The sequence below is a fragment of the Melanotaenia boesemani genome, chromosome 4 (genome assembly GCF_017639745.1).
Source record: "Melanotaenia boesemani isolate fMelBoe1 chromosome 4, fMelBoe1.pri, whole genome shotgun sequence".
Classification (NCBI taxonomy): Eukaryota; Metazoa; Chordata; class Actinopteri; order Atheriniformes; family Melanotaeniidae; genus Melanotaenia; species Melanotaenia boesemani.
In genome coordinates this window covers 4,276,288-4,301,173 of record NC_055685.1, presented here as the reverse complement: position 1 = coordinate 4,301,173, position 24,886 = coordinate 4,276,288, and the positions used below count along the sequence as shown (strand labels likewise).

General features: G+C 41.8%; 2 protein-coding genes across 3 annotated transcripts in view; one reads left to right on the top strand and one right to left on the bottom strand.

The window, feature by feature from the left end:
* The window catches only part of kcnh1b (potassium voltage-gated channel, subfamily H (eag-related), member 1b), a 60,600-nt gene extending 52,739 nt beyond the window's left edge, over positions 1–7,861 (bottom strand). The window contains exon 1 of the mRNA XM_041983070.1: positions 7,666–7,861. Coding sequence (XP_041839004.1) covers positions 7,666–7,738 — 73 coding nt within the window. The 5' untranslated portion in view covers positions 7,739–7,861. The remainder of the gene's footprint in view (positions 1–7,665) is intronic.
* A 3,020-nt stretch (positions 7,862–10,881) lies between these two features.
* Positions 10,882–23,662, top strand: rcor3 (REST corepressor 3). Of its 2 annotated transcripts, XM_041983078.1 has the most exons (14): positions 10,882–11,200; positions 11,321–11,377; positions 11,828–11,905; positions 11,980–12,032; positions 13,577–13,738; positions 14,008–14,066; positions 15,009–15,033; positions 15,128–15,252; positions 16,084–16,162; positions 17,054–17,269; positions 17,965–18,042; positions 18,178–18,235; positions 20,235–20,479; positions 20,797–23,662. In XM_041983078.1, exons 1-14 carry the CDS (start codon positions 11,077–11,079, stop codon positions 21,172–21,174), a joined length of 1,737 nt encoding a protein of 578 aa, XP_041839012.1. In that variant the 5' UTR covers positions 10,882–11,076; the 3' UTR covers positions 21,175–23,662. The 2 variants fall into 2 exon arrangements, with proteins under 2 accessions (XP_041839012.1, XP_041839013.1); XM_041983079.1 differs by lacking the exons at positions 14,008–14,066; positions 15,009–15,033 and having other exon boundaries at positions 10,887–11,200.
* The last annotated feature ends 1,224 nt before the right edge of the window (positions 23,663–24,886 follow it).

Sequence of the window (24,886 nt, the reverse complement as noted above, 5' to 3'; positions counted from 1 at the left end):
CATCACACTCACAGTAATTACTCAGGGTCTGTTCCTGAACAGATACATTGAACTACTTCTGGTCTTGGTCTAAGCCCCGCCCACTTTCAACAGGAAGTGTCTTTTTCAGACACTGGGGTCCCTCTCCTCAGGAATGAACTCCACACACTCAAAAGTGCTTCAGATCAGGTCAAACTCTTTCGTGATACTACCGAAAACAATCCTCAAGTTCCTTCCTCAAGCAAAACCATGGCGAATGGCGTTCATCGCCATGAAACAGGAAGTATTTGCAACTGACCCATAGTACTCCCGATCTCCACCAAACTCGGCAGGAAGGACAGTGGTCAGGCCTGGAACTGATTTAAATAGACATATGCTGGTTATGTGGCTCTATAGCGCCCCCTATAATTATTTATTCTATCAGCTCCAACCACTGCTTTGACTGACATTCATGAAATGTGGCATATTTATATAACATGCCAGTACAAACCAAAAAGCCTCTTCATGTCCTGATGTTTTCAACGCCATAGCCCCGCCCCCTGGAAACAGGAAGTACCCCTTTTATCCCATTGAAAACCCTACACACCTACTCAAACTCATCAATATTATCCTTGATGAACACATGACTCACAATATAACAAACTGCTTACACCATCATGAATAAAATGGCTGCCTGTGAGGTTTCTGTCCCTCGCCATCAAACAGGAAGTGGCTATAACTCTGGACTCGGTTGACCCAATGACGTGATACTTGGCAGTTGTCATTAAAGTCCGAACCTCAACATGTTAGTACAAGATCAAACACTATAGCTCCACCTACTGGCCATGTTGATATCTGCAGATCTTAAAAGCATGATTGTGTTTGGATTTGTTTCACACTATTGGTCAGAACAAGGTCATGACCACTTCTGATGTCATTATTAGGCCCATTGATGTATGAGATGATGGTCAGAGAGAGACAATGACCACACGAGGCAGAAACATGGGGACGACTGAGCGTACGGCTGCCAGCCAGAGCGAGCTTGCTTGGGGAGGGAGGTTGCAGGCCGAGGGGGCGGTGCAATAGGCCAGAGCGGCGCCAGAGGTGCGAGGGCCTTCATCGCTGCTTGCAGCTTTAATTATTCTTATTATTCTCCCGTCAAATGAATTGCATTTTTGGGGGTCTCAACATACCCCAAAACTCACCAAATTTTGCGTACCCCCCCAAAGGAATGTGAAAAATTTCATATTTTGGGGTGCTCGGGACTGTTCGGGAGAAAATTGAACAAGAGCGCCACCTATTTATGGTGCCCCGCCACTGCACGTCATCAATCTTTATGAAACTCACTACACATGTTCTAAATGCTCAGGCGAACAAAAAATCCTCTTGGAGAACTGCTCTAAAAAAAACAGGAAGGTGGCCATTTTGGGTCAAAATCGCCATTTTGGCGTTTTACTGACCTCGCATTTGAACGAACTCCTCCTAGAGATATTATCGTATTGACACCAAAATGGCTGAGGATGTTCAGAAGCCATGTGTGATCAAAAGTTATGCAAAACTCTCTCAAAGGAGTAACGGCGTACAGGGGGCGTGGCCTCAAAGTTTGATGTCTCGCCATGAAAGACGAAATTGATATAACTCCCACATAAAACAACTTTTCTGACCCAAAATGGCCTCGTATGATACTAGTCCCATCCTCAACACATCTATGTGGTCATTATGGGATTATGAATAGGCCACGCCCCCTGGCAACAGGAAGTCATGTTTTTTACTCGAAGACCCACTTCTCTGACGTTTTGAACACAACCGGGGTCAAACTGCATCAGACACCTGAAAACAAGTTGGGGATGATATCCGGTGAAGACTGTTGCTCTACGCTGCAAAGCAAGACCGTGGCGCCATGGCGAACTTCGATAAGACGCCATGACATCATCAATCACTATAACTCCCTCATTTTTCACCCAATCACCATCAAACTCACAGGGCTTAGTCATGGTCCGGTCCCGAACAGACCCATATGACCACTTCCGGTCTAGCCCTAAGCCCCGCCCACTTTCAACAGGAAGTGCTTTTTTGCAGTTGTCGTGGTCCTTCTCCTCAGGCATGAACCCCAGACACTTGAAAGTGCTTCACAACAGGTCAAACCCTTTCATGATACTACAATAAAAATCTCAAGTTCCTTCGCCAAACGTAACCATGGCGAATCTTGGTCCGACGCCATCAAACAGGAAGTACTTGTAACTCACCCGGTGTATCATCGATCTCCACCAAACTCGGCAGGAAGGATCGTATTCAGACATGGAACTGAGCCAAATTGACATATGCTGGAATAGTGACATAGTGGCTCTATAGCGCCCCCTACAATATTTTGATCAACCAGCTTCGCCCCCTACGTGGACCGACATGCATGAAATTCACCACATTGATTTACTATGCCAGGATGCACAAAACTGTCCATTACACCTTTTTGCTAATTTCAACAGGAAGTCGGCCATTTTGTAAAACGTGTCATTTTCAGGGTCATTTTGGCCTGTTTCTTGCCATTGCATTTGAACGAACTCCTCCTACAGATTATATCGTATTTACCTCAAAATCACTCTGAAGCTTCCAGAGGCATGTGTGATCAAAAGTTATGCAAAACTTTCTCAAAGGAGAAAGGGCATGGCGGGGGCGTGGCCTCAAACTTTGATATCTCGCCATGAGAGACGAAACTGACATAACTTACATATAAAACAACCTATCTTAACCAAAATGGCCCCGTTTGATGTCATTTCCATGCTGACCACATCTACATGTCCAGATGTTGTCACCTGGACATTGCTCAATGCTGCATGGCCAGACGGTGGCGTCATGACAAACTTGGATAAAACGCCATGACATCATTAATCAGTATAAATCCCTCAATTTTCATCCAATCACCATCACACTCACAGTAATTACTCAGGGTCTGTTCCTGAACAGATACATTGAACTACTTCTGGTCTTGGTCTAAGCCCCGCCCACTTTCAACAGGAAGTGTCTTTTTCAGACACTGGGGTCCCTCTCCTCAGGAATGAACTCCACACACTCAAAAGTGCTTCAGATCAGGTCAAACTCTTTCGTGATACTACCGAAAACAATCCTCAAGTTCCTTCCTCAAGCAAAACCATGGCGAATGGCGTTCATCGCCATGAAACAGGAAGTATTTGCAACTGACCCATAGTACTTCCGATCTCCACCAAACTCGGCAGGAAGGACAGTGGTCAGGCCTGGAACTGATTTAAATAGACATATGCTGGTTATGTGGCTCTATAGCGCCCCCTATAATTATTTATTCTATCAGCTCCAACCACTGCTTTGACTGACATTCATGAAATGTGGCATATTTATATAACATGCCAGTACAAACCAAAAAGCCTCTTCATGTCCTGATGTTTTCAACGCCATAGCCCCGCCCCCTGGAAACAGGAAGTACCCCTTTTATCCCATTGAAAACCCTACACACCTACTCAAACTCATCAATATTATCCTTGATGAACACATGACTCACAATATAACAAACTGCTTACACCATCATGAATAAAATGGCTGCCTGTGAGGTTTCTGTCCCTCGCCATCAAACAGGAAGTGGCTATAACTCTGGACTCGGTTGACCCAATGACGTGATACTTGGCAGTTGTCATTAAAGTCCGAACCTCAACATGTTAGTACAAGATCAAACACTATAGCTCCACCTACTGGCCATGTTGATATCTGCAGATCTTAAAAGCATGATTGTGTTTGGATTTGTTTCACACTATTGGTCAGAACAAGGTCATGACCACTTCTGATGTCATTATTAGGCCCATTGATGTATGAGATGATGGTCAGAGAGAGACAATGACCACACGAGGCAGAAACATGGGGACGACTGAGCGTACGGCTGCCAGCCAGAGCGAGCTTGCTTGGGGAGGGAGGTTGCAGGCCGAGGGGGCGGTGCAATAGGCCAGAGCGGCGCCAGAGGTGCGAGGGCCTTCATCGCTGCTTGCAGCTTTAATTATTCTTATTATTCTCCCGTCAAATGAATTGCATTTTTGGGGGTCTCAACATACCCCAAAACTCACCAAATTTTGCGTACCCCCCCAAAGGAATGTGAAAAATTTCATATTTTGGGGTGCTCGGGACTGTTCGGGCAAAATTGAACAAGAGCGCCACCTATTTATGGTGCCCCGCCACTGCACGTCATCAATCTTTATGAAACTCACTACACATGTTTTAAATGCTCAGGCGAACAAAAAATCCTCTTGGAGAACTGCTCTAAAAAAAACAGGAAGGCGGCCATTTTGGGTCAAAGTCGCCATTTTGGCGTTTTACTGACCTCGCATTTGAACGAACTCCTCCTAGAGATATTATCGTATTGACACCAAAATGGCTGAGGATGTTCAGAAGGCATGTGTGATCAAAAGTTATGCAAAACTTTCTCAAAGGAGTAACGGCATACAGGGGGCGTGGCCTCAAAGTTTGATGTCTCGCCATGAAAGACGAAATTGATATAACTCCCACATAAAACAACTTTTCTGACCCAAAATGGCCTCGTATGATACTAGTCCCATCCTCAACACATCTATGTGGTCATTATTGGATTATGAATAGGCCACGCCCCCTGGCAACAGGAAGTCATGTTTTTTACTCGAAGACCCACTTCTCTGACGTTTTGAACACAACCGGGGTCAAACTGCATCAGACACCTGAAAACAAGTTGGGGATGATATCCGGTGAAGACTGTTGCTCTACACTGCAAAGCAAGACCGTGGCGCCATGGCGAACTTCGATAAGACGCCATGACATCATCAATCACTATAACTCCCTCATTTTTCACCCAATCACCATCAAACTCACAGGGCTTAGTCATGGTCCGGTCCCGAACAGACCCATATGACCACTTCCGGTCTAGCCCTAAGCCCCGCCCACTTTCAACAGGAAGTGCTACTTTGCAGTTGTCGTGGTCCTTCTCCTCAGGCATGAACCCCAGACACTTGAAAGTGCTTCACAACAGGTCAAACCCTTTCATGATACCACAATAAAAATCTCAAGTTCCTTCGCCAAACGTAACCATGGCGAATATTGGTCCGACGCCACCAAACAGGAAGTACTTGTAACTCACCCTGTGTACCATCGATCTCCACCAAACTCGGCAGGAAGGATCGTATTCAGACGTGGAACTGAGCCAAATTGACATATGCTGGAATAGTGACATAGTGGCTCTATAGCGCCCCCTACAATATTTTGATCAACCAGCCCCGCCCCCTACGTGGACCGACATGCATGAAATTAACAACATTGATTTACTATGCCAGGATGCACAAAACTGTCCATTAGACCTATAGGCTAATTTCAACAGGAAGTCGGCCATTTTGTAAAACGTGTCATTTTCAGCGTCATTTTGCCCTGTTTCTTGCCATTGCATTTGAACGAACTCCTCCTACAGATTATATCGTATTTACCTCAAAATCACTCTGAAGCTTCCAGAGGCATGTGTGATCAAAAGTTATGCAAAACTTTCTCAAAGGAGAAAGGGCATGGCGGGGGCGTGGCCTCAAACTTTGATATCTCGCCATGAGAGACGAAACTGACATAACTTACATATTAAACAACCTATCTTGACCAAAATGGCCCCGTTTGATGTCATTTCCATGCTGACCACATCTACATGTCCAGATGTTGTCACCTGGACATTGCTCAACGCTGCATGGCCAGACGGTGGCGTCATGACAAACTTGGATAAAATGCCATGACATCATTAATCAGTATAAATCCCTCAATTTTCATCCAATAACCATCACACTCACAGTAATTACTCAGGGTCTGTTCCTGAACAGATACATTGAACTACTTCTGGTCTTGGTCTAAGCCCCGCCCACTTTCAACAGGAAGTGTCTTTTTCAGACACTGGGGTCCCTCTCCTCAGGAATGAACTCCACACACTCAAAAGTGCTTCAGATCAGGTCAAACACTTTCGTGATACTACCGAAAACAATCCTCAAGTTCCTTCCTCAAGCAAAACCATGGCGAATGGCGCTCATCACCATGAAACAGGAAGTATTTGCAACTGACCCATAGTACTCCCGATCTCCACCAAACTCGGCAGGAAGGACAGTGGTCAGGCCTGGAACTGATTTAAATAGACATATGCTGGTTATGTGGCTCTATAGCGCCCCCTATAATTATTTATTCTATCAGCTCCAACCACTGCTTTGACTGACATTCATGAAATGTGGCATATTTATATAACATGCCAGTACAAACCAAAAAGCCTCTTCATATCCTGATGTTTTCAACGCCATAGCCCCGCCCCCTGGAAACAGGAAGTACCTCTTTTATCCCATTGAAAACCCTACACACCTACTCAAACTCATCAATATTATCCTTGATGAACACATGACTCACAATATAACAAACTGCTTACACCATCATGAATAAAATGGCTGCCTGTGAGGTTTCTGTCCCTCGCCATCAAACAGGAAGTGGCTATAACTCTGGACTCGGTTGACCCAATGACGTGATACTTGGCAGTTGTCATTAAAGTCCGAACCTCAACATGTTAGTACAAGATCAAACACTATAGCTCCACCTACTGGCCATGTTGATATCTGCAGATCTTAAAAGCATGATTGTGTTTGGATTTGTTTCACACTATTGGTCAGAACAAGGTCATGACCACTTCTGATGTCATTATTAGGCCCATTGATGTATGAGATGATGGTCAGAGAGAGACAATGACCACACGAGGCAGAAACATGGGGACGACTGAGCGTACGGCTGCCAGCCAGAACAAGCTTGCTTGGGGAGGGAGGTTGCAGGCCGAGGGGGCGGTGCAATAGGCCAGAGCGGCGCCAGAGGTGCGAGGGCCTTCATCGCTGCTTGCAGCTTTAATTACTATTATTATTATTATTAGTCAGTGTTTTTTTTTTCCACTTTCTCCACAAATAATTATAATCTTGATTAATAAGCTGGTGTTCATCTGACACACTTCTTTCAAAAATTTGGTCTTTAGAGCAGAATACTTTTAAAATGGAAGACAGTAGTCAACATGTAATATTACAGTCTATTTGATTTGTTGGTTTTTAGTCATTTCACACGGACAGATCTTTCAAACTGGACAAAAACTGAGGAATTGCATTTGATACCAAAACTGTAGTTAGCTACATTAAAAAACGATAACAGTGGGAACCAACAATCAGATTATGTGCATTTAAAGTGAATTGTCTAAATATAAACCACTGTTTTTAAATGTTTTGCAAAAAGAAAAAAATATATTAATGACAATTACGTAATTTATCCCAGAGGGAAAATTAATCACCAAATTCCTACAGCCAAAGTTGTCTTCAACTATAACCAACAACCCTTGACATTTTTTTTCTTTTTTTTTTTTTTGTTTCATTTTTTTCCTCTCCTAAAACAAGAATATTCAAATAATTATTATTCAAAATAATTCATATTATTATTATTATTATTATTATTATTATTATTATTATTATTATTATTATTATTATTATTATACAATCCTAGTGTTCTCTCCTGTCCCAGCTGTGTTTCCATCATGAGCTGCACCTGTGCAGGTTTCTCTGAAACGACACAGCAGAACTGCCTTGTGCCGAAACACCCGACCAGAAGCACGATGCATTTCTTTCTGCCACCTTTTAAATTCTGGTGGATAAACCCTAAACCGAACCGGACCGGAAAGCTTACCGTTGGACCGGCGGACGATGTTCTCCAGGAACGTGTTCTGCGGAGCCACGAGACCCCGCCGTCCTCCCGCCATCCTGTCGATGTCCTGCAGCGCGTGATAGAGCCCGCTGTCAGCCACTCACATATCTGCTGCACAAGAAGGTGCTCGAGCACTACCTCCCCTACTCTCTCTCTCCCTCTCTCTCTCAGCAGGCACGCTCTCGGCAGATGGTAGAAGCGCGAGCTCTGAAATGAGCCGTAGCCAGTGTGGTTGTGGTAAAGCGAGCTTCACTGGTACTGGAGGAAAGAGAGAGCTGGTGATACAGTCATTACATCACCTGCCTCACTATAATTAAAGGGTGAAGCCACATATTTTTAGTCAAAATGAAAATCTGCTTTTATGTTTTATGGTTTTCGTGTCAATCAGCAGAGTCCTGCTCAGAAACAATCACCATGACCCACACATTTCATAAGGAGTCGCTTATGGATTTTTGTTGGAGGGTTTGTTTTGTTTTGTTTTTAAATCATGTCCTGCTTGTTTTTTTTTTTTTGTTTTTTTTTTTTTGTTTTTTTTTTGTTTCTCTCTGTGTGTGTGTGTGTGTGTGTGTGTGTGTGTGTGTGTGTGTGTGTGTCACAGTGATCCTGTGTGGATGAAGTTCAGATAATGTATAAAATTACATAGCACTTTTCATTCATACTTGGTGATGGTCGCCTGGTCACAGGACAACTAATCCACACCAACAGCCTCTCCAACCACCACCCATCATTCATGGTAAAGCAGGTTGCCTAAGGAATATAGCTCCAGGATTTGAACCACCAACCTCCTGGTCTTAGAACAGCCCACTCTACCACCTGAGCAACTACCACCCTGTACTATTCCTTCCTGACATCTCTGACATCTTATCGGACAAGCCAGGTGCCACCTCTGGTAATTACAGGTCATTGGAGGAGAACTATTAAAACACCTTTCCAGACCTGCATGAATCACCACTACACCCGTTTAGAGTAAATTTTAACTAATTAACTCATTAGTCATCCTTTAAAAATATTGACATTTGGTTGCACATTTTTAAAGAGATTTTGTCCCTGTGCAAGTACAACTACTAATGTTATGTAATGCTAACCTGATGTTAGCAAGAAGCTATGTAGTAGTGCTAATCTGCAATATATGCTAGCACTAGATTAGTTTTAAATTAATGTGGGGAAACCTTGTCAAATTTAGTTTTCAGGAAGTGTATTCAGGTACTATACATCACTTCAGTTAATCAAGACTTTCACATTAAAGCTGAAAACCTATAAAGATGCTCAAAGAGTTCTTCAGTATCCACGTTGCATAACGTTGACTAAGCTAGAGCTACATGATCCAGTTTTATTTAAACAGGAGGCTAGCAAGGCTGCTAATTGATTTTAAAGTAAACTATAGCATGAATGCCCTGCGATGGACTGGTGACCTGTCCAGGGTGTACCCTGCCTCTCACCTGGTAAATGCTGGGATAGGCTCCAGCTGCCCTGCAACCCTTCATGGACAAAGTGACATAGATAATGGATGGATGGACTATAGCATGAATGTGGAGAAAGGGAGATATTTCTGACTTTTTCAGACATGGACTGATCAAAATCTGAATAAACTCAGGTACCACAAGATACTTTAAAATTGTATATAAATTTTTATATAAATAGTGAAAACAGGTTAAAACTGTGTTTTCTGTCCAACTAGCACCTTTGATAAAATAATAATGGATTAGATTTATTGAGCTATATTGTTCAGCACTCAAGCGCTTCCATTGGATCCATTATTCAGCCACTCCTCATTGGTGATGGTACGTTATAGGCATAGCCACAGCTGCCCCGGTGGCAGACTGACAGAACCGTGACAGCCAGTCTGCACCAACGGCCTCCGTCTGACCACCCCGAAACATTTATACACTCATACACCAGTGATGCTGACACTGCAGGCAAGGAGGGTGAATTGTCTTGCACAGGGAAACTATGACAGATAACTGGGGGAGTGGGGTTCAAACCGCCGGTCATTGGACAACCTGCTATACCACCTGAGCCACTGCCACCCGAACATACTGTGATAAGTAAATCCAGTTCTTGAAGCCATGGAATCATGTTTAGTTGAATTTCCTGATGCTGAAAATCAGTAATGTAAAAGAATGAAATAAAACCATTATGTGTCAATTTGTTGAATGTTCCTGTCTCATTTACCTTTGTTTTTACTTCTGTAGACAAATTTTTAAAAATAATTTCCATTGTATGTGTGAAGTTAACAGTTCCCATGTGAATGTTTTGATTCCAGGACCTCTGAGATTTTCAGAAAATGAGAACTTTTGTGATGTTTGATGGTTTATCATAGCTGGTCCACAGCTGACAGACAAGGACACAGACTAGAAAAGAATCAAAAATCAAATCAACAGTAGTAAAAACACATCCTTCCAATAAACTATCCACCCTGCTCCTTTTGTAAATCTGATACGCTAATGAAGACAGAGTTGATGGAACAGAGGTTAAGTGACTAATGGGTTAACTGGCATCAGGAGGTTGCTGGTATGTGTGAGCAGCTTGTCTACAGAAATTTACCATTTATTGTTGATTGTGTTGTAAAAGATTTTATTTATACATGATACAACATCATAGAACAAAATTTTCGTCAGAGACATTTCTTGACTGTGGAGGCAGCTGGATTCCCCTCCTGGTAAAAGTACAGTTACATGTTTTCAGTTATTCTGATGCCAACTTGTTGTGTTCTGTCTCCCTCTGTTGGTTTTTTGTTGACTTCTTTGACTACAAAGAAAGTCAACAAATAAGGAGGAAAAATATATAGAGATTGAATGATCAGTAGTCTATTATATCGTATTTAATCAAGTTTTATTTATTTTATTTTTAATTTATTATTATTAGTTTTATTGATGATATTAATTGTTAGTGATATTTAAATTTACCATATATCCCTGACTCAGTTTGCATTATTATTGTTTAATTGTGTTTATATATACTTGAAACCTCCATTTTGTTATTCATCTTTTTTGCTTTTGTGTTTTTCTTTCTTTTTTATATTTGTATCGGCGGAAGGATCTGCTAGCAACGCTCCACGGCAGCAAGAGTCGCACTGCTACCCCAAGGTGCGTAAAAAGCCTTCCGCCAGATTATTTAGATCCCATTCAGTCGTGACTTTAAGGTGGATAATTCTTTCTCATGGCGGAAATTACGATTAGTAAAAAACAAGGAAATCACAACAGCTCGTGCAGTTGTTATTTAGGATGTGTTCCAGCATGAAGTTAGCGTAAAAACACTGTTGGAGTACAGAGAGCGCTCGAGCGCCACGGATGGAGCAGCGGCGAGTGAGCGCCCAGCAGCAGAAAGGTCCCGCTCCAGCTGACATTTTCTACCCCAAAACAGCACCAGGGAACAGTGAAATTAACCGCAGAAATGCCGGGGATGATGGACAAAGGCTCGGAGTATTTAGGAAAAGGTCGTTCAAATGGCACAAAGAGTCCGTCCAATGCCTCTAACGGACATTTTTCCGACGAAAGCGGCAGCGACGACGAACACGGTGAGGGTAGCCTCGAACACCACTTATCGCTCCCCGTCTCCGCTTTTATGAAGATTTTTTGTTATGATTAAAATTAAACGTTTTTTCGTGTTTGTATAATGTTTTTTCCATGTTTTTCAGATGTTGGGATGCGGGTCGGGGCTGACTATCAGGCGAACATTCCTGAATTTGATCCCGGTGAGATGTTGTTGCTGTTACGGTCGGTGGTAGCCTCGATCGCCTGTCTGCCCTCTCTGCTTCTGTGTTTACAGGCTGCTACTGCACAGAAGTTTACACCACGTTCTTACTCATAAAAAGGAGTATATACTTTATAATAAACCAATAAAAGTTAAAACCGAGGCTACCTTGTCTTGATGACAAATTGAGACATCGATTAATTAATTGGAAAACTCGTATTTAGGTTGTTTTTTAGCGAGCACGTTGTTTTCTTTACACATTTAGCTTATTAAGTAATTTATAACTCAACTACAGAAAGCATGCCGTGTGCAAAAAAACTGTTTTAATCATCATAATTTGACAGTAAAATTTGTTTTACCTTATAACTTTACATCTGTAGAGTGGTTCATGTAAGCTGCACTTAAATATGAAGTTTGTGTTAATTTAATATGACTTTTCCCCAACATTCAGGTTCAACCAAGTACACAGATAAAGACAGTGGAGGGATGCTGGTCTGGTCTCCCTATCACACCATAGTTGACTCCAAACGTAAGTGAAGCTGTTTAATTCTCTCCAAGGTCCTTAGATCAAACCAAGCTAACAACAACTGTTTCCCTCCACAGTGGATGAATACATCGCCATTGCCAAGGAAAAACATGGATACAACGTGGAACAGGTGAGTCCCGAGTGTCTGAGACTCCATTTGGTCCACTTCTGTCCTGTGTTATGTGCATGGTGTAAGATTTACAGTTTGTGGTTCTAAATCTGCCATTAGACCACAGAAAACATTTTGTTTTGTGTAGTTATTTGAAAGAATAACTACATCTGTCCCCCATGTGTCACCCCAAAACTAGCCAATTTAACAAATCTTCAGTAAAACCGACCTTTACAAAGTAAACCTCACATGTCCTAGTGCAAGTGAATGCAGCATGTAATATGCTTCAATATGATGATGTTCCACATCAACACTACCATGTTCTGGATCAGTGGTTCCCAACTGGGGTGCTCCCCCAAAGAACACAGGGGGTCCTCAAGGCTTTAGGGCCACGACTACTAATTAGGACACACATTGTGCATCCAACCAGTTGTGGTCCAGTGAGGTCCGCGAGCTGGTAGAGCTAGAGTAGTGAAGTAGTCCATGTCTGTCCTGGTAAGCTGGATTTTTCCTGCATTATTTCATTCATGACACATGTCTAAGAAACACCACAGTGCAGATGATTCATCTCTTTTTTTATTTTTAATTATTTTAAGTAAGGCTTTAGGTTGGTAGTTATCTTAACTTTGGTATTATCTAAGGACCAGACTCAGACAGAATGCACCTGTTACGTCTTCGCTCTGTTTTGCTTTCTTTTACTGACAATTTCTATTAAACTTAGTCAACCAACAGACATTTTATTTGTCCTTAGTTTTGATTTAATTGAAATGTTTTGACAAAATGATAGTCGTCCTTGGATATTCAACATCCTCTGCATGTCTCGTGGATGTTTTTGACCGAGTGTGAAAGAGTCCGTGGTTTTCACCTTGTCAGTCTGTCTCTATTCTTAATCTGGGCAGAACTTTGTTTAACGTATGAAAAGTTAAAGAAAGAACCGGTGAACCCACCAAGCATGTGGCTGAGAGTTTGATAATGTGTGGAAGCACTGCAGCTGTCGGTGAAAGTACCTTCTGTGATCCAGACACGGTGGGAGAATGGATGGATGTGACTATTGTGATGTGTTCTGCTGCTCTGAAACCTTGTTGCCATCACCATGGTAGGTTTTTACTGAGAAATGATGAGTTAGATGGATCTGACCAGCACTTCACTGTTTCATAAAATGATTCCACCTTCAATAAGTTTTATTTAATATTATCTCTAAATTCATACAACTATAGAGTCGTGCGTATCAGGCTGCAAACAAGTTTATTTCTTCTGCGAATGTTGAAATGTAACTGGGCAGAAGGACGACTGTCTTCCAGTTTCAGGGGTCATTTGCAGAGCTGTTGTTTAAAAATGTTCCCAACCTCACAAGGGTACTGAAATAGATCCAGAGAGGGAATAAGTTGCTCTCCGAACTAAATCCAGGGTGATACATCACTGAACTCGTCTTTTCCTTGCTGTCTCATCCCTCCATCTGTACTAACACTACATTTTTCAGAGGAGCTTTTCCAGAAGGATGTTTCACTAGAAACGTGTTCTGGTGTTGACGTGTTATTTCTGCGTGTGCGTCTATGTGTATCCAGGCTCTTGGCATGCTCTTTTGGCACAAACACAACATTGAGAAGTCTCTGGCCGACCTGCCCAACTTCACCCCATTCCCAGACGAGTGGACGGTGGAGGACAAGGTGCTGTTTGAACAGGCCTTCAGCTTCCATGGCAAGAGCTTCCACCGCATCCAGCAGATGGTAAACACCTGACACTGCAACATGCGTGTTCCTGTCTGCTGTCTGCATACGTGTGTACAAAGCAGACACACCTTTGTTTTACATAGAAAAACTTTTTTAATGATAAAAACTATGAACCTTGTGATTTAGCAGATTGTAGAATTTCCATTTTCTGTATAAAATTTTCCTCTCAGCCCAACTTTAAGAACAAATAAGGAACTTTTGTTTTTATTATGTAAAAATACAGACTGAGAATCTACAGCCTTAACTTTTGTTTCTCTGTTTTTAAGTTGTGTTACTTTTTGGATTTGAAAATCAGAAGATTATTTACAACCCAATTAGAAAATAGGTACAATAAAAACGTAATGATTTCATCAACTCACATTTTATTCCTGGTACAACATAAACAACATGTCAGATGCTGTAACTGAGAAATTTTACCATTCGTGGAAAATATGAGCTGATTGTAAATCTAATGGCAGCAACACATCTGTAAAAAGTAGTTCTAGGGTGATGTTTATCATTTTGTAGTGTCCTCTCTTCTTCTAACATCTGTCTGGAAACATCTGGGAAATGAGGAGGCCAGTTGCTGGAGTTTCAGGAGAGGAATGTTGTCCCATTCTGGTCTGATGCAGAATGTGGTTCAGCATTGTCTTGCTGAAACCAGCAAGACCTTCCCTGAAGGAGACGTTGTCTGGATGGGAGCAGATGTTGCTCTAAAACCTCCATGTACTTTTCAGCATTGATGGAGCTTCACAGATGTGGAAGCTGCCCACATCATAGGCACTAATGCAGCCCCATCCCATCAGAGATGCAGCTTTTCACCTGTCCACTGATAACAAGCTGGATGCTCCCTCTCCTCTTTAGTCTGCAGACACGCCGTCCATGTTTTCCAAAAACTAGTTCACATCATCATCCAGTTTTCCACTTTGCTTCAGACCGTTTTAAATGAGCTTTGGTGAACGTCTGTCTATCGTCCATCTGAGAGACTCTGTTTCTCTGAAATGCTCCTCCTATACCAGTCATGTTACTGACCTGCTGCCATTTAACCTAATTAGTTGTCAAATGCTCCTCCAGACGTTTTTTATTTATGCCAATTACTTTCCAGCCTTTTGTTGCCCCTTTTCCAACATTTTACAGACATGTTGCTGCCATCAGATTCAAATTGAGCTCATATTTTCCATAAAGTGGTAAAATGTCTCAGTTTTAGCATCTGATATGTTTATGTTCTACTGGGAATAAAATATGGGATGATGAGCTTTGTAAATCATTGTATTTACATTTTCCACAGAGTCCCAACATTTTCTGGAGTTGAGGTAGTAAAACCAGCCATCGTACAGACACATTCAGCGTCCACGTGGTTTAATCAGTGCAGCCAGTAAATATGGGATGTCTCTACATTTCATTCAGTTACCAGATAAATCCATCTCCAGTCTGGTGAAGTACTACTACTCGTGGAAGAAGACTCGCTCCAGAACGAGTCTGATGGACAGACAAGCTCGCAAACTGGCCAACAGGAGCAATCAGGACGACAGGTATGTCTGTCACCTGTCAGGAAAACACAGTCGAAAGAAGATTCCTTTTAAATAAGAACGTCTGAGGTCTTGTAGATGAAAACAGATAAATTTGTCTTAAAGTTAAAATCTGTAGAGGTGTGGAAGGACATCCAGCTCATTCTCAGCTCATGGTGTCCATGTCCACCTTATTTACAAGCCACAGGTCAGGATGCTGCACTATGGTGCAAATCCTTTTTTACCTCCAGTCACATCATCATCTCTTAAGTCCAGGTTTAATTCCTCTTCTAAACTGACCTGTGGCTCTAACGTTGGTCCCTTACAGTTTTGCATTACAGCGCAGATGGAAAACAGATGAGAATATTTTCCTTTTCCTTGAAGAGATGGACTCCTCCAAGCCTTCCCACCTTGACAGAAGCAACTTTCCATAGAGATGCTGCTGAGCACTGCCCTGAATTATCAAACCTGTTTCTAGAAATCTGGATGTGTTTTGTTTGTATTGATAAATCACGAATGTTCCCAATCTTCCTTTTTTTTCTATTTGTAAAAATCTCAAAGATAAAAGATCTTGCCTTCATGATCTCGGTTTATCAAAACCGAGATCATGAAAAAAAACCGACCAAAAGCAAGCGAATGAAATACAAAACAAGAAACATTTTTTTTTTGTGTGTGTGTTGAGTGACACAAAATTCTAATAAAATTATTAAAAAGGATGTAATGTCTAATGGGAGAAGGTAGAAGTCTGGGGCTTATCTAGACCTGCATCCTTGTGCCAAGTCCAAACAAAGAATGTAAGCTCTGTTGGTCCTTCTTGTTGTCCAATAAGTAAATCTTGGCCTGTTGTTGCCATAGTGACGAAGAAATGGAGGATGCTAATCCTGTCGAAGCAAACGACAGCGACTATGATCCCAGCAAGGAGGCCAAGAAAGAGGTAAGGTGGAGAAAGGGTGTTTCAGTCATTTTCCTAAACAGCCCATTTTTTTTTCTATTTTATTTTCTTATAAATAAAAAGAAAAAAGTAAATAAAAATAGCTGATAGTAGCCAACTATTATAAAACTGCTTTATTTAAATTCCTCTACATTATTTTCTCATTTAGGCAATAAGTTCATTTTATTTTTTGCAGAGAGAATTTAACTCTGACTGGATCTGAAACTTCGCTGACATGTCATCGTGTTTTATTTAGTTTGGAGAATGGTATCAGTCATCTTTATAATCTTAATAGATAGGATTTGTGACGTGGTACACCCACGTCACAAATCCTGATTTAATCGCTGACCGTAGAGACAAGCCTGCACCAGCGTCGTTAGAGGTTAGAAAGTAAAGCAATAAAGTTTTATCAGCTGCTGCAAACAGCATCAGCAGGTAAAAGAGGCTAGTTATAGTTGGTGTTAGTGGTCAGGTATTAGAGTGTGGGTCAGGCTGAGGACCAGTGATGGGAGGCTGAAGTGTGAGTCATGGTTTGCATCATGGCATCTGCAGCCTGACGCTGACGGAGGGAGGAGGGTGGATGTACACTGCTCTTTCAGAGTCAGCCGACTGAAGCAGCACAGCTTAATGGAGCATGTTAGAAATCCAGTTTCTGTGCTTTCAGCTCTTTTTTTTTTTTCGTTTAAATTTTTATATGGAAAAAGTCTGTTAACAAAATATTAATCAGGAGTTTTTAACATGTTTTAAAACAGAGAAGAACCTGAAACATAAAATGATTTGTTAAAAGACAAAACTCCAGAGGAAAGTAGACGAGATGTTGAGGTTAACCAAAATTCTGTCAGTTTCAGAGCTTCTTTGGATCAGTCATGATAAAACGGCTTCTCTCCCTCTCAGAACCAACCCGAGCCAGCCATGCTGGGCTCCAAGGTGGCTTTAGGTCGGCGGGAACACCAGACCCTGCAACACCGACACCACCAGCGCTCCCGCTGCCGTCCACCCAAAGGCATGTACCTGACTCAGGAGGACGTGGTGGCCGTGTCCTGCAGTGCCTCTGCCGCCAGCACACTCCTCCGTCAGCTGGACATGGAGCTGGTGTCCCTCAAGAGACAGGTAGGTGGTGTTCCAGCACCCACCTGTCCTATCCCACCATTCCCAACACAACAACTCTGAATGTTTGACCAGAGCTGAAGCAAAGAACCACAGGAGCCGCTCGACAGATTATCAGGAATAGATAAAACCTGCAGCTGACGTCAGCGGTGCTTTGTCAGGTTGCTCTTTAGTAAACATAGTAAAAACATGCAAAAATGTAGGCTGATCCATCAGTTGTTTTTATATTGAAATTACAATTTAAAATGTTGCAAATAGCAAAGGAACGCTTTTTATTTTCATGTTACACGGCACCTGATCCAAGTTTTACACCAGCAGCGTCCACTCACTTCAGAAGTATTTCCTGTCATCACGGGCGTCCAGACATCCTCTTTTACCCAGACATGTCCTCTTTTTAGAGCTGAAAAATATGTCTGGCCGGGATTTCACAATTGTCCGAGATTCTGCTCTGTCTGAGCCTCTAATACGTTTACATGTCAGCTTCTCCGAGTCAGTAATGAATCACCTCTGAGCACTTTTACAGGCTCTCATTTCTTCTTATATTAATGCAAATAAACATCCTTAAATTGTCTTAAAAGTCACAGAAATACACTGACACATGCTACAAACAGGGTGAATAGGATTTGTGTCTCTTCAGTGGTAATTCTCCTGTTTGTACAACTTTTGTAGTCAGGAGGATTTTCTTCTTCGTTTCTCAGGTCCAGAACGCCAAACAGATGAACAGTGGAATGAAACACATGTTGGAGGCCGGCATTGAAGAGTTTCTGCTCCCTGAGGTACAAAACACTTCAACATGACATTAAAATGCTTTTCTCCAGTCATTGTTGGAATTGAATATGTAAACTTTTTAGCTCCACAAACAAACTTGTTAAGATTTTATTTAACCTGAACTGTATTCTTGTATCTTGCAGTCAAACCAGAAGGTGAACGCTCGCTGGACTACAGATGAGCAGCTACTTGCTGTGCAAGGTAAGCTTATGAGATAATTCCTGCTCTTCAGACCATTCTCTGTAAACCTTAGAGAGGGTTGTGTGTGAAAATCCCAGTAAATACTCAAACTGACCACCATTCCACGTTCGAAGTCACTTCAATCTCCTTTCTTCCTCATTCTGATGCTCAGCTTGACCTTCATCAAATCGTCCGCACCGTGTCTACATGACTACATGCTCTGAGTTGCGGCCATGTGATTGGCTAGTTAGATATGCGTGTTTACAGGAAGTTGAACAGGTGGAGCTGATGGTGGATGGTGAGTGTGTATATGACATAAGACCTGCAGACAGCCTTCAGTCTTCTCCCAGACCAGCTGCTTCAGCTCAGACTGGATTTAGATGTTGATAAAACAGAGGTCATGTTGGTTTAAAAGAAGAAAGTACGAGCAGAACTTCCTTCTCGTTTATCTTCTCAGGTGTTGTGATCGGAGGCAGTCTTTGGTTTAAGTTACATATTGATCATTTGATAAAGAAACTGAGGTTGAAGTTGTTTTGTTTTTTTTTCTTTCAGAAACAGACCTTGTTTCTCTTCGGAGACATCTAGTTGTCTAGTTACAACGCCGTTACCGTTACTATGGATAAAACGTTACCAACAGCACGTTACTATTGTAAGATAAAATTAATTTTTGTTTTGAGGCAACAGAAGTTTCACAGTTGTTGGGACTAGACTGTGCTGCTGCTGCAGTGGTGAGGAGGCGGAGTGATACGGTTGGAGAATACACTCAGTCTTTGCGTAGAAGAAGAGTTGCCGTGTTGTGACCGGGTGCAAGCATAGAATAAAGCAGCGTCAGATGTTCGAGCCAGAAGGTGTCCCCAAATTATCTTTACGACCCAAATTCAGTTAAGATGTTGCTCTCATCTGATCAGGGGCTAATTATAACAACCACATAGCCTAACTGATGATGACTGACAGATGAAGAGTAAGATGTGATGGCAGACTTGGGAAAGTCTTGGGCACACACCGACCAGGAGACGCAGCAACAGCGAGTCCAGAGAAAACAGAGGAAGAGTTTTAATGTGGAACCAAAAAGAACGTGATGAGAAATGTCCATCAGAACCAGAAACAAAGAGTTTCTTCATGGTGGCTGGAAGCAGCTGGAATCACATGAAGCTCCTCTCATGAGGAGGAGACGGAGACGTGTGACTAGCGTCCATGATTTTTCTGTTTGGAATTCATTCCATTAGGTTTCCATTTCTTTCATTAGAACTAATATTCGGTTTTATTGTGAATAGACAAACGTACAGCTGCATCAAGTTTCTTAAAAGGGAACATATTTGAATATTTCTTTAAAGAAACAAAATGGTTACTTTTCTGAGTAATTGATTACTTTTATAATGTTGTAACTCTGTTAAGACTCAGCTACTTTTTTCAAGAAGTAACTAGTAACTATAATTAATTACTTTCTTAAAGTAACTTGCCCAACATTATAATTTACAGGAATGCTTCGGCTCATTTTTTCCAGATTTGGAACTGGTTGTATTTTAGATTCATACGCTGAGATTTCTTTGGCTTCAGGCAGGATTGTCCACTGATACCATTTTTATTAAAAATCTATTTCTGGTTCTTTTCCCTTTTATTTATCAGCTTTTATGTCACATAAACGCTGTAGCTACAGTCTACGGTCTCTGGACTTTATCAGATTTTCAGTTCCAGTTTTGAAAGGCTTTCTCCTTTTCTGCTCCGTCATCATGGAAAACACTAGAAAAGGACCTGAAATCATCTCATTTTATTCCGTTTACAGACTTTAAAAGACTTTCAGGTGACTTTGTGCAACCATCACTGGGAACTTGTTCTGTTTTTAAGTGTTTATTTGTTTCTAGCTTTCTGTGTATACATTGACACGTTATCTGGTGTTTATTGATTGTTCAGATAAAATTAAAATAATAAAATAAAAACACACATTGGGTCTCAATGGGGCTTGTAAAAATAAAGATTAGTAAACAATTAATACCATTGTTGTCTTGTAAACATTCTCCAGGTGTCCGAAAATACGGAAAAGACTTCCAGGCCATCGCTGACGTCATCGGCAACAAGACGGTCGGACAGGTGAAGAACTTCTTCGTGAATTATCGTCGGCGATTTAACCTGGAGGAGGTGCTGCAAGAGTGGGAGGCAGAGAAGGGAACCCAAGCTCCCAACGGAGACAGTGCCACCTCTGGAGAGGAGGGCAAGAACAGCTCCACCACTCCGTCAGGGAAGAGCACCGACGAGGAGGATGAGGAGGCGAGACATTTATCTTTACATGATTAAATTTAAACAGACTATTTTCTGCATGTACTGTACCTCCTCATCATTTTCTAAATCTCATTTTTTTTGGACTGATTTTCCTTTTTCTCAGACCAAAGAAAAACTTTGTCTGAGAAGACCCTCAGTATCAGCGTCGTGTTTATCAAAGCAGCAGCGCGGCCAGCTCGTCTCTTTAAACTGTCCTTGCTTCCTTCCTTTCCTTCTTTTCTTGTTAATGATGTGTTTGCAGCCAACTTCCAGGTTGGGAATCTCCTATGTGAGTAACTCAGGTCCCTACCTTCTCCTCTCCACAGGGTCAGGTGACCTCTTCAGGTGCGTCCCCTGCTGCCTCCTCTTCTTCAGCTCAGACTCCTGTGACGTCCAGTGCCTCGTCCTCCTCCCTCCACCAGCCTCCTCCCCTCCTGAGGCCCTCTCTGCCAGCCACGCCCTCCTTGCACCGCCAGCCCCCACCCCTCCAACAGCAGGCTCGCTTCCTGCAGCCTCGTCCCAACCTGCAGCAGCCCCCACCTCTCATCCGCCCCTCCAACCCCATGCCACCCCGCCTCAACCCGCGCCCTGCTCCCGTGAACCTCGGAGGTAACCCTGTGGGGTCGGGTCCGAGCTCAGCTCAGCAGCCCTCTGGCCTGGCGGTCCATCAGTCGGACACAGCCTCCTCTTCCTCCCTCCATTAACTAACGTCAGACTGACTTTCTGTTTCACAACCAGGAGTGTGAAGTCATTTCGTTTCAATGTAAAGCTGTTGGTGAGGCTTCTACTTTCAGGTCTTGTGGGGAAGATCATCTTCACCACTCTTACACAAAGTGGTAGTTTTAGTATTTGGTGAATAATGTGCTGTGGGCTGGAGTCTGTCTCACCCTTAGGAAACCTGCTTTTAAAGTCAACTTTTGGATTTTAAAAGTACAACTCATTTGGTCTCCAGATGTCTGTAGCAGATCATTAAATCTGAGCCTCGTTGTCAAGAACTTCTCACATGTGGCTCCTCCAGGTTTTATTCCTGTGTCCCTGTTCATCCACAGACTTTCTGTAAAAGATGGATGCAGTCATCCGTTGTGCAGCATGGAACAAAATCCGAGATCAATGACAGAAAAATATAACCAACACTAAAAAACTAAAAACCTAGTATATGCTGGCCGTGGATCCACATAGATGGCTGCAGCTATATTTGTGCCATCATTTTTACTACAGTGTCTCTGAATGGACAAACAACTTGGTGTGAGAAGATTATAAACTGCAGTACCAGCTTTGTCTGATAGGCGATAGAGCACTATTTGGGATAAGTAATGCTATAAAAGGACCATAGAAGAAGAGAGTACACATGTACACAATGTTGAAGTAGTTACCTGTGGTGCAGTCATCGCTGCACCTGAGGCCACTGAATCCACTCACAGATGAAAACATGTTTGTCTGGAAGAATTTTGGCCACTGACGGCCACCGTCCATCAAATGCTATACCCATCTTTTCCATTAGATGGCAGTAATTTTTACACACTGGATGATTGAAGTGCACCACAACTTGTCCACATGGTTTCCTACATCTTTATGTGGATTGATCAGCTAGTCAGGTTCAGTCCTGATCCGTGTGCTGGTGATAAATTTGAACTCCATTTTTATACAATCAAGTTGCAAGTATCACCCCGAAACGCCACCCTCTTGTCCTAATATGGTCATTTTTTGTTCTTAAAAGACCACGAGGAGGACATCCAATTATCAGAGTGGAAGCTTAAAAAAGGCAGCTCAGTTGGTGATGTCACAACGGGCACGTCCATGTCTTATAGAAAGTCTGTTTGTCTCGTTACTCTGGACCTCACCATGTTCACCAACAGATCTGACTCATCTGTACTTCCTGAACATTTTAAGACATTTCATGAGTCTCGTGTACGTAGACAAAGATTTGAGGCGAAGCTTTGAGCTTGTATGCTAACATCAGCATGCTAACATTAGCATAATGACAATGCTATATTAGTTTATTAGTGTGTGTTATTCACCATGTTCACCATCTTCATTTAGTGTGTTAGCATGCTAACATAGATGGCAGCACATGAACAAGTCTGAAAAATCTCTGAAACCTTTAAATTCATCCCATCCAAGCCGAAACGTTTTCTGTCTGGACTAAACTGAAAGCCAACGTTCCAAAACTGTGATCCGTGTCAGGGTTCACTTTTTTTTAACCTGCTGACAGGATAAACCTTTTAGATTTGAATGAGTTCAGCAGATTTTTCTTCAGGATGAAGTTAGGACTTGGCTCAGTCTTGTTTGTTCATGTTGTGGTGAAAATGTAATGAACACTGCAGCTTTTATGGGATGTTAGTATGACTGTAAACTGTTACAGTCATAATATGTTATGTTATGTTGTTATGTGTCCAGAAGATCCTTCTCACAACTTCCTGTGTTTCCCCTTTACAGACATCTTTCAGACCAAACTCTTAAGTACCTTCTGACTGTCTCACTCTGAGTTCTCTCAAATTGTACATTTAAAAACAAAAAACACTCACTAATGTGTATTTTCTGAGGTATTTTCTGCAGGTTTTAAAGAACAAACAGGAAAACTTTGCCTGTAGTTTGCTCCAGCTGCTGCGCTCTCAGTATTTTTGCCAGCAGCTGAATCTGAGTGTTCGTGATAACTCAGACTACACGGGGGATTTATAGGGAGGAACGTGCAGAACGTCACCAGTGTCATGTTTTAACACGCTTATTACAACGCTGCTTTCCCGTCTCCATGGTAACCAGACGTGCATAGCTTCTCCAACGGGCAGGATGATTATCAAACTGAAGCAGAATTACACATCAGCATTAGAATCTGTAACCTCGTCAATCCAGACCGGTCAACACTAACCGTTTAACCGAACCAAACTATTGTAATGTTTTAGTTGTTGAGCTTTTTGTTTTCCGTCGTCATTTCATGGTCCTGGACTCATCGTGTGCCGTTAGCTGTCCGTTATTTATTCTCCTCTTTACTTACACCTTACTGGTGCTACCAGTTTAAACTTTGTGTTTAAAAATCCTTTTGAAAGTGCTCTTAATACTTTTTTGGACAAACATATAAGAGTGTTTGATGTAACTGGAATCATACGTACATGGTGTCTTTTGAGTTTCAGTAGAACTGATGTAAAGATTAAGCTGCTACAGTGTTTTGACTGTTCTCATTAAAAACTCCATTTCTACCACCAGAGTTTTCATTCTTTAGTCGAGGTGCTTTTTTACACTTTCACCAGTAAGGGCCACACCTCAACACTGGGTTACTGGTTTAATGAAAGGTGGAGATGAAGATATAAAAGTGGGAGGAGACTCAGGGTGGGTGTTCAGTCTCAGGATTTTAGTGATCTGAGCTGACTTCGGACATATGTGAAGGATGATGTAACGTTGATGGATGGATGGATGGTTGGACGGGTGGGTGGATGGGGGAGGGAAGTAGGAAGTAATTGATGGTGGGAGGAATAATTGGATGAGGGAGGGATGATGAGTATAGAATAATAAATGGGTGATGTAGGGTGAGGACGGACAAAAAAAGAAGGGAAAGAAGGATGAGAGAAGGGAGACATGATAAAAAATTAATGAATGTGGGAGGGTGAGGAAGGAGTAAGGAGGGAGAGATGAGAGGGCTGAGAGGGAGGATGGACGAGGACAGGGAGAATGGGGGTTTTAAAAAATACAAATAAAAAAATGGAAATTCTTAGTTGTTGAGTCGACACCTTCTCAGCTTCAAGCTCAATTTAAAGCAAAGTTTATTAAAAAAAAAAAAAAACGATAATGTTCTTTTGCAATAAACCATCCCAAAACATGATCTTCAGTGTTTTATTAAAACAGTGTACTATCACCTTAAAGCAGCACTACTGAACTTTGCAAGATTTTCTCAACAAAGATGAAGGAATTTGATCCAAGAACATGATGTTTATTTTCAATTCTGAGAGTTTTAGGCAGAAAATATATATATATATAATTTTTAAAACAGGTACAAAAAGCAACCTGATGTTTTCCTTCATGTCTTCTGTGTAAAGAGATTTCATTTGGTGATTTTACTTCTTTTGAATATCTTAGTTTTATTTAAAGGGACGTTTCTAAAATCCTATTTCTAATCATCTACAGATGTCCAGGACACTTTACAAATTTTATTGATGAATTTTCTGTTTTTCTGTCAGTTATCTCTACTGATTTTAACCATTTTATCTTAACTGGATATTTTAAGATTCACATAGATAACATGATGTCAAGGAATTTTCTTCCATTTTTGACATGTTTGGTTTGTGGCAACATGTAAAAGACTCGAGGTCACATTCTGGACCTGGTTATCTCTAAAGGTGGTGATATTTCTTCTGTTGTGGTCGTTGACTCGGCCTTGTCTGACCATTTTGTATTTTGTTTGATTTACTGATCACTCAGAACGTC

Excerpts from the sequence above, each read along its gene's own strand:
- rcor3 (XM_041983078.1), top strand. The coding sequence starts at position 11,077 with ATGCCGGGGATGATGGACAAAGGCTCGGAGTATTTAGGAAAAGGTCGT. Across the intron at positions 13,739-14,007 it reads TCCACCGCATCCAGCAGATG|TTGTGTTACTTTTTGGATTT; the intron begins GTAAACACCTGA and ends TCTGTTTTTAAG. Across the intron at positions 18,236-20,234 it reads GCAGCTACTTGCTGTGCAAG|GTGTCCGAAAATACGGAAAA; the intron begins GTAAGCTTATGA and ends AACATTCTCCAG.